This window comes from Gossypium hirsutum, chromosome A13 (assembly GCF_007990345.1).
Source record: "Gossypium hirsutum isolate 1008001.06 chromosome A13, Gossypium_hirsutum_v2.1, whole genome shotgun sequence".
Lineage (NCBI taxonomy): Eukaryota > Viridiplantae > Streptophyta > Magnoliopsida > Malvales > Malvaceae > Gossypium > Gossypium hirsutum.
The window spans coordinates 91313892-91329756 of NC_053436.1; the positions used below are offsets into that span (position 1 = coordinate 91313892).

Consider the following 15865-nt stretch of genomic DNA (forward strand, 5'->3'; position numbering starts at 1 on the left):
AATCAAATAAAAGCCTATTGAACAAGGTTACGGCTTTATTTAGAAAAATACCAAAATTTTGCCACAGACTTGACTTGAATTTGGGACCTTTCACACACACCCAGAACACTTAACCACTGAAACAGATATCTAGTTGTGTCAAAACACCCAAGAATCAAAAACAAAAATTTTGGGGCGTTACAGTTTTACAAAATAAAAATATGTAAGTTTTTCACTAAGTCTTGGTATTGATTATGAAAAGATATAATATTCTTTTGTGATGGACGCAATAACCTTTAGATATATTATTTTGACAATTCATAAAAGATTTAACTTGTGTCTAATGGTTATTGCTACAACCTTTTATGAACCTCTATATAGTAAAGTTTATATTAATATCCTTGAAGGATTTAGGATGCTAGAAGCGTATTGAAATTCTCAAGAAATTTTTCATTTATATGAATTGAAATAATTTGAACATATGTGATAAATAGTAGTTGAAGGAGGATTATAAGATGATTTAAAATACCTATTTGTATTTTTATAGAAGAATCATAATTAAAGTTTGCTATGATTATTATTGAAACTCCCAAAGAGATCAAAATATATTTCCTAAAAAAATTTCCTTCATTCATGACTTTCAAAAGAATGATGATATAAATGCTTAGCAGATACATTCAAATAGTTATTTGAAAGACTAATATTCAAGATTGAATACGTAGAATATGAGAAAGTATGTTATGTTTTCATGAGGGGGAGTAAATATGTGTTGTACTCTTTTTCCCTTAACCGAGGTTTTGTCCTATTGGGTTTTCCTGGTAAGATTTTTAATGAGGCAGTATATTATGTGTATTATACATATGTGTACTTTTTTTCCTTCACTAGGATTTTTTTTCCCACAGGGTTTTTATCTTAGTAAGGTTTTAACGATGCACATTATCTACTAATGGACATCCAAGGGGGAGTGTTATGAATATCTTATTAAGTGGATGTCCATCAAGATCAAGATAAGTTTTGATGTACTTTAAATTCTAATAGTCATTAGAAGTAGATATCTACTTCATTTATATTTCTTATACCTATAAAAAGAGACTTTGAAGAAGCTTTATAAATATTCTGATTGATCAATAAAATATGTTCTCTCTTTGCTCTTCCATTCTCCTTGTTCTTTATTCTTTGTCTTTTATTTTATAACAATTCAGTTATATCTTATTCTATTGAGACTCTTGTTATTTTCTTTATAAATAGAGATTGAGGGCTAGGTCAAATAACACACTTCTCTACACTGATACTCTGTCAAATATAGGCAAGTTATTTTCCAAATAAATTCTACCTTTTGGCAAAATTCGTCTTTCGGTTTCTAGCTCTAAAAGTTTCACCAAAATTTTCATTGATTTGTGAATAGAGCTCACACTATAGCAAACCGAGGTTAAGATTAGAAGAGAAGATCAAGTGGTTGAAAGTTGAGAACAACAAAGTCTGCCTAATCCGAAAACACAGCTATAATTCATGTAATAGGTTTATTGCTATAAATATAAGAACTGGTCGATTTTTAAAGAATATTTTTAAACTTTCGTTGTGCCTAAAAATACTATTTACAAATCGATTTTTCCAACATGTAACACACTATTAGTTTTAAATTTTTAGTGAAAAACTATGAACTATAATATCATATTTATATGTTTTCGTTATAGGGTTTAATTAGATTTTTTTTGAAGAAGTTGACACCCACGATTATCGAGTTCAATTAAGTTATCCACTTAATTTAAATCAAATTTGGTTATCTATTTTTTTAATTCCTATTCAGAAATCAACCACCATGGATGTCGAGTTTAGTATTATATTTTATTTGTAGTTGTTTTAAATTTAATTTATACTTAGCAGTTCAATTTTCAAATATTCAAATGAACTCGACATCTACGAGTGTTGAGGTGCTTCAATCATATCATAACAATACTTTGGTTCCAAGGGTGTGAGAATGACTTTGTGTCTATTACATGCATATTAAACTCGACACCCATGGGTGTCGAGGTAGTCATAAAAAATAATGTTTTGAAAATTAAGATTTCATTTGATTTTAGGTAACACGACCATTTTTGTTTTTGTTTTATTAGAAAATGGAAAATATTGAAAAAAAACTTGTTTGGTTGAAAATTTTAAAAATATTTTTTGGAAAATGAAAATAAAAATATTTGAGAATTAGAAGACAATAATAAGTTGTCTTTGTTTTCACTTAAAATGCTTTGTAAAAGTGAAAATGACAAAATGAGAGTTTTTAACTTTAAATGAATTGGCTTTAGTTCAAACCCATATAAATACAAAAATATTATTTTTAATAATTTTTTTAATATCAAACCAGATACTTTGGTCCGTATCCATATAAATGCCAATTTTTTTATTTTATTTATCATTTTTCTACTATAAAAAATAATTACCAAACATATTTTCATGTTTTCATTATTGAAAACTGTTATACCTACCACTTGGGCCTAACACGTGGTAGACTCAGAAGACTCTACGTGGAAAACAGAGAGTAACTTGCACCTTTTCAGCTACCCAGACCGTCATCAAATGATCCACCATCCCGGCCTGATGAAGACCACTCGTTAAATGAGGAAAGCACCTCTCTACCTACTTCACTATTTGCTCGCTATAGACCAATATCCACTTTTCAGTGTGAACACACTATTCAACAGTCTATGAAGCACACCTGAGCATAACAACCTCATACTGCCTAAATGAATAACGAAATGGACTCCACTACACACACCCTTCACATACTCCATGATGGCAACTTCTTCCATAATGACATGCTACGTCACGTTAATAGATAAGACTTATCTTATAAATACCCTTTCAAAGGATAAGAAATGGCTCTTTTTAGGGAACCCTTATGCAATCATTTAACATTTATCTTTCTTAGTTTTCTCCTTAGCTTTCTCTTTGTCCTCTTGTCTTGTCCTACTCTCCACCTCTTAAGGTGAACCAACCTTCTCAACTCCACCACATCTTCTTCATTGATCTCTTCCTTATTATAAATTTTATTGACAAAAACAAATTTTTTAATTCTATTTACCAAGTGTGTTTTCAATTTTTTCTAAAAATAAAAACTATTTTTTTTAAAAAATAGAAAATATTTTTAAAAATCAAACAGAGCCTAAAATTTCTCATCTATCTATAAAAAAAATATAATTTTCAAATATTAAAATTAAAAAAAACCTTATAATTATAAAGAATTCTTCATACCTTCTTATAATTACAACGAATTTTAATTTTGATAAAATTAGGAATTTTATTGTTGAAATATAATTATATGGTATTTCTATTATAAATTTTAATTACATACTTAAAAATCAAAATAATCATATACTAAACGAAAAAAAAATGAAAATACTAAATTTGTGAGTAAACTCTGTGATTATTGTTTGATCAAATGGAATACATGGGAAGTGTATATATACACATACAAGAGAAGTAACTGCTACTGACTAATAACAAAGTCGGTTGTAATTGTCTAACTATCTCTAACATTCACCCAACTACTACAATATCGAGACCTGAAGTTACTCTTGGAAATGACAAAAATGAGAAGAAGACAACGGTTTAGTGAAGATATCGACAACTTGATCACATACGGGTACCTCACCAACAACTAGAACGGTATCAGCAACCTTCTCTCAAATAAAGAACAAATCGAGCTCAACATGTTTAAACTTTGAATGAAGGACGAGCTTGGCCACCACAGTCACAACACTAGAGTTATCACACCAAATGGTCGGTGGATCATCAGAAGGTAACTGAAGTTCTCGAAGTAATGACTCAAGCTACATGATGTCGGCAATGGCAACAGCGAGACTGTGATACTCTGCCTCAATCGTTAATCTAGAAACAACCTGCTGCTTCTTGGAGCACTAGGAGATTGGATTTTCACCAAAGTACGCACAATACCCTATAGTGAATCAACAGTTGTCAAAATTCAAACCCTAATTTGCATTAGCATACCCAACTAAAGACAACCTCTCGGAAGGTCAAATATGTAACCCATAGTCAACAATGGCACAAAGGTAGTGCAAGATGTGTTTTATTGCAAAATAGACATCAGTTGGAGCGTGCATAAACTGACAGATACGGTTAACAACATATGCAAATCGGGTCGAGTGAGAACCATAAATTGTAGCACTCCAGCAATACTCTGATATTCATGAGGATTATCAAGCAGAGTTCTCACATGTTTGGATAGAGAACACAAACTAAGCATGGGTGTAGGAATGCCTTTAGCCTTTCTATAGAATAACGATCCAATAAGACAATGATGTATTTTCTTTGACAAAAATGGAGGCCACTGGTTGAAAATGAGTCACCTCAACACCTAAAAAATAATGAAGAGAGCCCATGTCTTTAAGTGAAAACTTAATGTGAAGTTGATGAACAAACGTATCAATATTAACAACGGAGTCACCTATAATAATGATGTCATCAACATAAACAAAGACATATATACGAGACTCATTAATGACACGAATGAATAAATAAGCATTAGACTTAGAAAAGACAAAGCCAACGGAGACAAAGATAGCCTTCAACTTATCAAACCATGCCTTTAGAGCTTGTTGGAGACCATACAACGCATTTTTTAGCTGACATACAAGGGGTTACGCATTTGCATCAGTTTGAACATAACTGGGAGGTTGCTGCATGTATACCTCTTCAGTCAAATCACCATTGAGAAAGGCATTATTAACATCAACTTGCCGTAATGACCACCATCTGGTAACAACAATGGACAGAATGTTGTGAATTGTAGCCGGTTTGACGACAGGACTAAATGTCTCACGAAAGTCACACCCAGGGACTTGCGAACACCTTTTTCCAGCCAACTGTCCTTTTCGTTGGGCTACTGTACAATTAGGATTCCGTTTGATTTTAAAAAGCCATTTGCAACCAATCGCCTTTTGACCCAGAAGTAAGGGAACTAGAGTCCAAGTGTGATTGCGGATCAAAGCATCATACTCTTCCTAAGCAACCATATTCCATTCTTTAATAACAAAGGCTTCTTCAATAGTACACGGCTGTCGTTTATGAAGCTCGATAGTAAGCACCCTCAGTTTAAAATTTTTGGCCTTCGATCGAGTGATCATAAAGTGAGTATTAACACATCGCAATGGATGATCAACAAGAGAAACGGGGACTTCCAGTGTAAAAAAAAAGAAATGTCAGACCCATTCTCCAATGAAGTAATAGCATTTTCGTCTGGACAAGGTAAGTCCAGGGCAAAGTCAGAGAAAGGAACTAGCGAATGGGCCAAATGATCATCTCCCGAGCACATAGTGTATGCCAGAGGGATTTGAACAAGATGAAGAGTAGTGCTAAATCGACTAGATGCCAGAGACATAGTCAGAATACTAGGAGAAAAAAAAAGAAACGATCTTCATTAAACACCACATACCGAGAAACAAACACCCTTCCATCTGGAGCAGGGCATTGATAACCTTTGTGGTGATAACTATAGTAAAGGAAAGTACACAGTTGAGATCAATACTCTAACTTATGCTAATTAAATGGTCAGAGATATGGATAACAACAACATCCAAAAAAATGAAAGTGATCATATGTCGGAAGTGTACCATAGAGCACCAAATACGGAGACTAATTCTGAAGAACCAAAGTGGGTAACCGATTGATCAAGTGAACCGCAAATGTAAAAGCATACCCATAATACTTCATCGATAAATGAGCTTGAGCAAGAAGTGTCAGCCCAATTTCAACTATATGACGGTGCTTTTGTTTGACAATCCCATTTTGTTCGGATGTGTGTGGACATGTGACCCGATGAAGGATACCTTGCTGAGCTAACAAGGAAGTAAACAGACGGTATTCACCACTCAAATCATTCTAGAACTGCTTTATATCTTTTCCAAATTGAACTTTCACTAATTTCTAAAATTTTATAAAATAATCAATAGCTTGAGACTTTTTTTGAATAAAAAATAACCATGTAAACCAGATCCAAACATCAAAAAACGAAACATAATACCAACTAGTCCTACAATTAATAAAAACATGTCCCTATAGGTTAGAAACAACCAAATCAAAAGGATGAGAATACACGATGGTGGAATCTACAAATGGCAACTTGTGTGACTTTCCTAGTTGACAAGCAGAACACGCATGATGCAATTTATTTGTATCAACAATAACATTATAAGTTTTTAAAACCAAACTGATAACATTTGATGACGAATGTCTAAGTCAGTGATGCCACAACTCAAACAAATCATACTTAGTGCCAAATTCTGTATTGTGAAGAGACAGTTCAGCACCACGAACGAATTCCATATTGACTGAAGATGGTATTGGAGAAAATCGATATAAGACCTCATGTGTGTGGCCTCGAAGTAAAATTTCCTGAGTTTGTATATCTTTTACAAGACAATAAAACGGGTGAAATTCGAAAAATAAGTTGTTATCCAAAGCAAATTGAGAAACTCAGAACAAGTTTTTCTTAACCTCAGGTACATGTAACACATTTGTTAAATGCAACAATATATAAGAAGTGGAAATCATGCTATAACCCAAACGTTCAATATGGGCACGTGTACCATCACCCATAAGTAAAGGAATATTACCTGAATATTTATTAGAATTCTTTAATAACGAAGTGGACCGACAAACATCACTAGTGGCACCCGAGTCAGGATACCAAACAAATTTAGTTGAAGTATATAGCAAATTTATAGGCTGACTAGATGGTTCACTAACAAGCCCAGCTGAAACGAGAAGATTCAGCCTAGTAGAGGTATTATTTGGCCTAGTGGAGGTATTATTCGACAAGCTCACATGCTAGAAAGAAGCAGGCACAGCAGATTGAGGCAATCTCATATGCAATCAAGAACCTGATCCAATAGCTGAGTTGTAGCCCAAAGACGATGAAGGAGAAAACCTAGCAAGCAAATAACCCAACAGAGGAGTAGGCCCAGCACCCGAATGAAAAGAGGGCCCCGTGAAAACCATAGTAGTAGGCTCAATAAATCCAGTAACAGCGGGCCCAATGAAGCCAACATTAATGGGTTTACATAGTTGTGATGCGCCTGGAAAACTTACTTGATCCGCGTGGGCCGAGTGGGTCGATGAAGGCGCAGGCCCAATAGAAAAGGCATCCTAGCCATAAGATATCTCAGGTGGATAAAACCCATCAAGGTTAGCGGTAGCCATAGAACTCCCATTATACAACCAAGAAAACCCAACAGACAAGTATCCATCAGAAAACCTAGGAGAGAACAACGGCGAGGATTGAACAAGAAGTCTATCAAAAGTCTGATAAAACCTATAAAAACACATTTGAGCAAGATGGCCAAGACGACCACAAATCTAGCATTGTGGAAGGGCACAGGAACTCCGACCACCACTATAATAGAAGCCCAAAGAATAATCTATCGACTGAGACTCATCCACAAGAACGGACGATGGAGCCATCAATGAAGCATTCGACGTAGACGAGCTTTGGACCAGATTCGCTTTAACATGTATTTCTAAAACAAACCTCTATTTTTGATGTCTACACTTTAGTAGAATATCAACAAGCTATTCCATCATCAAAGGTTTAGACGAAAGAGAAGTAATAGTGAGCATTGAGTCAAACTCGACCGAAAGTCCAGCAAGAACAATATTGACTTGCTCTATAGTGGAAACAAGATGTCTAGATGCTTCAAGAAGATCATAGGTACCTTTGATCTTAGCCACGTTCTTTGAATAGGAGATTCCCTTTCTTTAACGATTGTAAATCATACTTCATCCTAGAGAACTTAGCACTGGATATCGCGGCAAATAGATAACAAGCTTTGTTCTAGACTTCACAAGTAGTGGAGGTACCTGTAAAACACGGCAAGGGATCGGTGCTAATCGTAGACAAAGCCAGGAAACAATAAGCTTATCTTATTGATAATACACAACAAAGTTGGGATTAGAAAGCAAATGCCCTTCGCTATCAAGCACAAATCTGGATGGAATCGGAATAGTACCAAGAATGTAACCGGTAAGGTTGTACCCATTAATAACAAGTTTGATCTGATTGCCATTAAACATACATGTCTTCCTTAAGTTTTACGGTCTCATGTCTAGGAAAGGATTGCACAACACGAACAGGTCTTTCACCATCAAGGGAACAAGGCGAGGAGGAGTTGTGAACCAGAGCTGAATTTCTGGGGAACTCATCAGCGGAAGGAGTAGCCATCAAGCGCGGAATGAAACCTAAGAGCCAACAACTAATACCATGAAAGAATCATATACTAAACGTAAGAAAAGGAAAATACTAAATTTGTGAATAAACTCTGTGATTACTGCTTGACTAAATGGAATACATGAGAAGTGTATATATACACATATAGGAGAAGTAAATGCTACTAACTAATAAAAAAGTCAGTTGTAACAATCTAACTATCTCTAACAAAAATAAATAAAAAGATAATTTTAGAAATCATATATAAGTATCTAGCACAATTTCTTAATTCTCAATTGGACCAATTACATCAATTTAAAACATCAAGAACTTTTTTTTTAAACAATCTCAGTACAAGTTTTGGTCATATTTTTTTTACACAATACCTAGAATTACTCATAACCCCTCTCCAACCTATAAATAAGAGGACATACATCATCCTATATTAACAACAATGCTCATGTCAATAAAAAAATATCACCAACTTTTTTACTTATAAATAAAAATTCTAACAAAAAAAATCATAATCCAACCTAAATAATAATAATAAACTGTTACAATTTAAATAGATTTTGCATTGCCTTGGAAGAAAAAAAAAGAAAGATAATGGAGATTCTCGATATTTTGTACTTACTACACCAATTACATTGCTTCTCGAGAAATTATATTTATATCTATAAAACACTAAATTTAAATGACACTGTTTTTTTACTTAATAAAAAACAAAGTTGAGTAAATTCCTACCCTATATAATCGCAAATCTAACCACTGCTTAGGGTTTCTCATTTCCTTCACCCTTACCTTCTTCATCTTCGATTCTAGGCCTTCACTTCCGTTTCTCACAAACATATATATCTATGACACCATAAAAGGTACGACTTTTAATTGCATAGCTTATTTAATTACATCCTAATTTTTTACTTTTCTCTAACTTCTAATTCTTTAATGTGCTTTCATGATATGTGTATTTATAGAAAAGTTAAGCTCATTTTCCTCTTTGAATTCCTTAATTTGTATTTGAAATTGATAATTAATTGATAATCCAATGATGGGTGAGTTTAGATTTTATTTCAATTCATTGACTTTTTTTTTCCAAATTGAGGATGATAGCTGAGTTGATTTTCTTTTTTTCAAAATTTGGTTGATTTGGACATGGTTTTGTAGGAATGGTAGTTATAGTTCCCGATCCTGATCTGAGTAAATCTTGTACGAAACCCAATTTACAGTTATGGATTTGGGAAGCGAGTGTTCTGCGCTTGAATTGGTTGAGGATAATGAAGCCACTCAAAACACAATACCTCATGTTGGTGATGATAAAATGAAGAATAATCACGGTGATGATTGCAAGAGTAAAGATAATGGATCGTGCACAATTGATAATCTGACTCAGAGGTCGGCCATCGATCAAACTGGCTATTCCGATGCTTTGACAGCTGGTAATCATGTAAAGGGTACTGCCGAGATTGTACTGCCGATGCATTCAACTCCTCTTGTAGCAGGTAAATCCCCTGGTGGGTCATCTCCTCCTACCACCAAAGGGTATGGCTTGAAGAAATGGAGGCGGATCAAGAGAGACTTTGTGAAGGATTCCACCGCCTCAATGGACAGCAGTAAAATATTGAAGCGAGGTTTGACCGGTTCTGCAAATCTGGATCCAAGTAAACCTCAACAGAGGGCATCACCTGAGATCAAGCAGAATAGTGCATCCCCTATTGGACCTGTGAATATGTTGAGCACAAGTGTTGCTCCTGGATCCATGTTTGCTGTTGGAGCTGCTTTTGCTTCTGCCACAGACTCTGAAAATAGTGAGGACCGGAGTAGCAAGTCATCAACAGCAGCCAGTATGCCAAAGGTGAGATATGACCTGCCTGCAGTTTTGGGGTACATGCATGATAAAAACCAGATGAAGAATTTAGGTGGGAACATTGTGGGTAATTCAAGTCATAGAGTTCAACAGGGAAAGGGCCGTGCTGAAAGCAGTAAGAAGGCAAGAGGAGTAAGGGTCAAAATCGAGAAGGAAAATTCTCATTCTAGTGTGGAATCTGACTCAAGAAGCTCCAACTTTATCTTTACACAGCATCCAATTTCTGTGACAAGTAATGGAAAGCAAAGTGGAAACCCCATGAATTATGATGGAGAAAATAGTGATGAAGCTCATGAAGACGACCACCAGATCAGTGAGGAAGTTCAAACTGTTTATAGGAAAGAAAATTCAGGTGATATTGAGGAACTTTCACCTGAAGATTTAGCTGCAGAATTATCTTGGGAGGACAAAGAAGAAAAAAATGGGAATCACCGGCCTTCACCAGATCAAGACCCATTGGTCCAGTCTATTCTTGCTCTCCAATCTGTCCAGGAAGCCCTTGAAAATGGTGAGTGGGTTTTCCTCCTTACAATTTTGATAAACTTTCTCTTGGTTTGTTTATATATTCTTACTACTCATTTGTACTGTATCCTATATTCTGCAAATCTAGCTTGATGATCCTCTTAATTGGTTCATATTTTACTTAGCTTAGTTATTTGAAATTTGAGATATTTCCACTAGTATCCACTTACTGCAGCTGAGATAACAATGTCCTCCTTTGCTTCAGAGTTAGGAGAAATATTGAATTTAGTTGTTAATCATAATTCCTCAGTCAACATAGGGTAAAAAGCTAATGCGAATAGCATAAGGGAGCTTTATATTATTGAGGGAACTTGGAAATTTGCAAAACCAGTCAAAGTGCATGTTCTAGGCTGAACTGGTATCAGGTAGTCTTAGATAAGTCTAGAACAAGCGTCTTAATGGGCAAGTAGGGCAGCAGTCAACATAGGGTAAAAAGCTAATGCGAATAGCATAAGTGAACTTTATATTAAGTTAGTGAGGCATTTATTAATAATTAACAATTGATAGTGATGGTAAGTATCTGGTGAAGTCCGATTGCATCAGGAATAAGGTTGACCTAGAAAAGGAAATTTGGCAAGAAACTGTAGTCAGAGAAGCAGTAAGATTATGTTTAATTCATATTTAGAATCACACCAATGATTTTTGCTGGTTTGTGGTTGATGTTACAATGACATTGCCACATTTATTTTGCTTATCTTCAATGCTTCATGGTTATTTGATGGTTACCATTAATCATGTGGAGTCGTCTTGGACTATAACATAAATGTTCCATTCTTGGTGAAGTAAAATTTTATCGCCTATGAAGTACTGGTCATTTCTTGCTAGCATAATTGCTGACTATGTCCTTTTTTGTTTTCACATGCAGAAGTACAGAAGCTAGTAGAGATAGGCAAGGAACCTGTACGTGATGGTTCAGTTAACATTAACAATGTTCATGTGGATTCTACTTTTGCTGATGAGGAAATCCACGAAACTAGCTCCTCTGACCAATTAGCTTCTGAAAAGATCACAAAAAGTGCTTCAGGTTCCTTGGAAACTCAGGTATTCACCTTAACACACAAAGTAAAATATTTAGAGAGCAAACTGGAGGAAGCAAGGTCCGTACTTCAGGTGAAGGAATCAAAGATTTCTGAACTGAAAACTAGTGTGAAGAGTAGCGGGTCATGGAAGGAAGAATCAAGAAGCATTGCAGAGTCGCAACAAGATGAATATAGAAAAATGGAACTTGACCTTGAGGGCCTGTTTCAAAAGAAAATGGAGGCTGAAATTGAATTTCTAGTTCTAACCTGGGAAATAGAGAAGTTGAAAGTTTCAGTAGGCAATCAAATCACAGTAGTTGAAGAGCAAACATCATTGGTTGTGGAGCAAGAACAGATGTTGAATAAGCTTGGAGAGGTAGAAAGCAAGGCTGTAATGCTAAAGAAACAAGCGGAGGAGTTGGAAAAATATCATGGAAACATCTTAGATGTGGAAGAGGTTTTGCAGATGCGTGGAAGAGTATGCAAGGTTATGTCATGTTTTTTTACACAACTAGTATTACTGGTTTTAGTGTTCTTATTCCTTATTTTGCAGTTTTCAATCCATTCAGGGGTGGTTGTCCCCACCTGAGTTAAGGAAAATAGGCCCTTTCTTTTTGTGAGTGTATGTGTGTATTCTACTGTCTAGGCAATGATCCAAAATGTAAGATTTCATTGGTTAAATACCACGACTTGATTAAAAGTGGAAATCTTTTTCATTTTTTATTTGAGCTTCTTTTCTCGACATCACTATGATCTTATATCACATGCCTTCCAGATTGTGTATTTTTTAACATCACTATATTCTTAGATCATAAAGCACTATGTACTGTTCTAAGCTTCTAGCATTCTGATAGATTAATATAACCACATTTTACAAAGATCTTCCATCTGATCACCCAAAGTCTGAGCAAAGGGGCAGGGTTCAGATAATCTGTTCATACAGAAAGTTTTCAAGGGAAAAGTTGAGCAACAACAACAAACAAACAAACATCGAGGGAGGGTTGACAACCCCATCATTTAGTTCCTAACGACCAACTCATCAGATGCTATTGAGGTGTCGAATCATGGGAAGATCGATATTCCAACATTTCAGTTCCGTATCTCTCATCCTTCATCCCTTTCTCCTGATAAACCTACATCACAATCAAGAAATGTCGTTTTAAGAGAGCTCCAATGGTCAAATGAAACAATGCAGGATTCAAACTGCACACACACACACACACATCCTTCATCCCTTTCTCCTGATAAACCTACATCACAATCAAGAAATGTCGTTTTAAGAGAGCTCCAATGGTCAAATGAAACAATGCAGGATTCAAACTGCACACACACACACACACACATCCTTCATCCCTTTCTCCTGATAAACCTACATCACAATCAAGAAATGTCGTTTTAAGAGAGCTCCAATGGTCAAATGAAACAATGCAGGATTCAAACTGCACACACACACACACACATATACAAACGCAGACACACACATACATACAAACGCAGACAAAGGAATGCTAGTCTACTCCCACCTGTTTCTCGGCCTCTGTCAGATTGCTCCACAAGTTCCCAATTTTCTTGCTGATGACTTTCTCTTCCCCATAGTACATAGGTTTGAGTTGAGCATAATGCTCAGCATAGAAATGATTATAACCACTCCTGTTTGATTTTGGCCTGGAGGGGTCCTGTGCTAACCGGGATCTCTTTCGGCGTCGAGGAGGTACATCTGAAGTATTTGAACTTTGAGACAGTTGATGCATTTGGGGGATATGATATAGAACACCTTTAAATTGATCAGACCCCAACCTAACTGTAACCAGATAGCCATTATCAAATTTTCCATCAATGATCCCCGTCACAGAACTGCCAATCTGCAACTCCTGAGTTCCTGCTTGTATGAGAATGGTAAGAACCCTCATTTACTAAGACAGCTAAATTCACACACTTGCAAACAGATATACAAAATAGACATAAAGGATATGAAAATTTTGGTATAAATCACAACTACAACTACCCCATGAAATCCCTACTTTATCTCAAGTTTTTCTTCTTAACTGCAAACAAAGCATTCATAGTTACACAGACATTCTAGAAGCTCAATCACTCAGCAAATTTACATTGAAAAAATTTGTTAAATCACTAATGCTGAGAAATTCAATTGCAAGATCCATAACTATTTAAGGGAAAAGCCACTGTAATGCATGATTTTCATTTAATATGTATCATAACTTTCTCTTCACTAAAAATTGCAACTATAATGGCTACCAAATATGATTGGATTGTCAAAAACAAGGCTACACAACTCTAATAAGTCTAGAAATATCAAGTAATGAATGTAGACTAGAGATACCGATATCATTCCAGTGAAAATTGAATGAAATAACTTTTTCATTTGAAGGCAAACAAGTCTAAGGAAACAAGTATACCCGCCATGGTAATCGGAGCCCTCATATAAATAGGTAGTTAAACATACCAACAGCTGTTAATTGGTTTGTAGAGGCATCTTCCATTGCGTTTGCAGATCCAGTCACAAGGCTCTCACTGGCAGTGCCTGCCAGAATAGAGTTTTAAAATATATATAAATTACAAGCTATAAATATTTCTTCAGATGCCAAGGATGTTTTCATCAGAGAAAAAAAAGGAGTACAGTTTTCAAATACCTGGGGTTGAGACTGGAGAGAGTTGTTTACGGAAGTAATAGACTTGCTCAAAGTGATAAAGCAATGATAAATAATACTTCCTTAAAACAAAAGACGCACTCGTAATGGTTGTAGGAAATCTAAAGCCCACAATCACTTCCTTCCATTTGCGATCTTTTATTACCTGTAAACCATTTGAAGGAAAACTTAAATAGGAAAGGAAAATAAACTTCCTTTCAGAGGGGGTGTAATAAATGGACTAACATGTTGGACCAACTCAACATGTCGATAACCTGAGAACTTTTAAAAAACTTTTAATACCTTTTCGAGACCTCCACGTGATGTGACTTCCACGAAGAGTTGATGCAGATCCAGAGCCTTTCCTCCAACAACCGGAACCCTATCCAACCAAAACACCAGAAGATAATATAACCTAAGTAGTATTTTCCTTTCCCTATCTGTTTTTATTATTTCCCAACCCCCAGTTTCTCTTTAACAAGTCAAGTGGTACATACTTTAAAAGAGTTAACGAAAAAGAAAAAGGAACCCCAGCCTCTTGTTTGTTCATGCATGAATATTTCTACATCATATCTCAAGTAAATCAAGGTATGAAGTTCGCGGATTACTAAAGGCTAAAACTTCATATCAAAGAAGAGAATAGGTATATTAAGGAATAAGTAACAAGAAAGCAGCAGCATTCACTATAGCCATATAATTGATGCCATAAAAGTGTTAGGATCTATGCATAGTAGAACTAAACACAACTGAATCTAATCTTAGAGTAAATGTGATTGTTAAAATAAAGAAAGAACAAGCAGGACTTGCTGAGCTCCTCCCTCAAAGAGCAAAGTTTTACTTGTTCAGTTGTTTCATTTTTCAATAAAGAAAATGCCAGAAGAAAATGTTGCGATTTGCAGCTATATACAAGCAAAAGACTCGGTGAGTGCTATGTTCATCAAAGCCTTTACATATACAAAAATAGTCAGTCAAAACCCGCATGCAATCTAAGAAAAAGGGAACTGGGGAAAATTACAACAATGGAACTTCAAATTAAACTGTTAAAGTGGAAAACATTTTCTTTAAGCACACAGAATGCTCGTGTTGCAGACAGATGCTGCAGTAATAAATGCAAATAATAGGAACACCGGTTCATCCTCTAACAATTTCCAGAACCCCTAAAGCCAAAGTAGAGGAACTAAAAAATTGCAAAGAAAAACGAAAAAGAGAGAGAGTTGAAACATAAAGTACAAGGATCTGCTAAATCCTACTCTTGCAAAATAAGCAGTTAGAAAGCAAGAAAAAGAAGACACGGGAAAGGAAATCTGGTTGGGAATTGCTAGGAATTGTTATAAAAAATAAAAAGAAAGAGAGAGATACTTGAACTTGAAGCCGAGAGATATGTGAAAAGCTTTGAGCTTTTCCCAGAAAAGGTCAGGACTTTGAAGAACATCCTCATAGGTAGCAGTAGGAGAGGGATAGCGAGACATGCTGGGGTGCCCATTTCTCCTCTCAGTCTGCTCTTGATGCTCAGACATTTTTAGACTCTAAACTCTAAAACAAAGGTAAATCAGTTTGGGGTGATTTTCGATTTTTTTCTTTTTTTTTTTTCTTCTTTTGGCTATTCAAATGGTATGCT

General features: G+C 35.4%; 2 protein-coding genes across 5 annotated transcripts; one reads left to right on the forward strand and one right to left on the reverse strand.

The window, feature by feature from the left end:
* The first annotated feature begins 8855 nt into the window (after positions 1-8855).
* LOC107951366 (WPP domain-interacting protein 2) lies at positions 8856-12322 on the forward strand. 2 transcript variants are annotated; one of them, XM_016886390.2, is made up of 3 exons: positions 8856-9066; positions 9359-10566; positions 11446-12322. In XM_016886390.2, the coding sequence occupies exons 2-3, from the start codon at positions 9423-9425 to the stop codon at positions 12186-12188; spliced, it is 1887 nt and encodes a 628-aa protein (XP_016741879.1). In that variant the 5' UTR covers positions 8856-9066; positions 9359-9422; the 3' UTR covers positions 12189-12322. The 2 variants fall into 2 exon arrangements, with proteins under 2 accessions (XP_016741879.1, XP_016741880.1); XM_016886391.2 differs by having other exon boundaries at positions 8899-9066; positions 9421-10566.
* A 101-nt stretch (positions 12323-12423) lies between these two features.
* On the reverse strand, positions 12424-15865 carry LOC107951367 (high mobility group B protein 10). 3 transcript variants are annotated; one of them, XR_005907690.1, is made up of 7 exons: positions 15607-15865; positions 14551-14629; positions 14251-14413; positions 14064-14141; positions 13123-13478; positions 12854-12968; positions 12424-12732 (listed from the first exon to the last, which is right to left on the reverse strand). XR_005907690.1 is itself a non-coding variant. In XM_041085210.1 (6 exons), the coding sequence occupies exons 1-6, from the start codon at positions 15762-15764 to the stop codon at positions 12646-12648; spliced, it is 921 nt and encodes a 306-aa protein (XP_040941144.1). In that variant the 5' UTR covers positions 15765-15865; the 3' UTR covers positions 12424-12645. The 3 variants fall into 3 exon arrangements, 2 of the variants coding, with proteins under 2 accessions (XP_040941144.1, XP_016741882.2); XM_041085210.1 differs by lacking the exon at positions 12854-12968; XM_016886393.2 differs by having other exon boundaries at positions 12424-12968.

Coding starts and splice junctions, on each gene's coding strand:
- LOC107951366 (XM_016886390.2), top strand. CDS start 9,423: ATGGATTTGGGAAGCGAGTGTTCTGCGCTTGAATTGGTTGAGGATAAT. Junction 10,567..11,445: donor CCAGGAAGCCCTTGAAAATG/GTGAGTGGGTTT, acceptor TTTCACATGCAG/AAGTACAGAAGCTAGTAGAG.
- LOC107951367 (XM_041085210.1), bottom strand. CDS start 15,764: ATGTCTGAGCATCAAGAGCAGACTGAGAGGAGAAATGGGCACCCCAGC. Junction 14,630..15,606: donor TCTCTCGGCTTCAAGTTCAA/GTATCTCTCTCT, acceptor TTGGTTGGATAG/GGTTCCGGTTGTTGGAGGAA. Junction 14,142..14,250: donor CTCTCCAGTCTCAACCCCAG/GTATTTGAAAAC, acceptor CTATTCTGGCAG/GCACTGCCAGTGAGAGCCTT.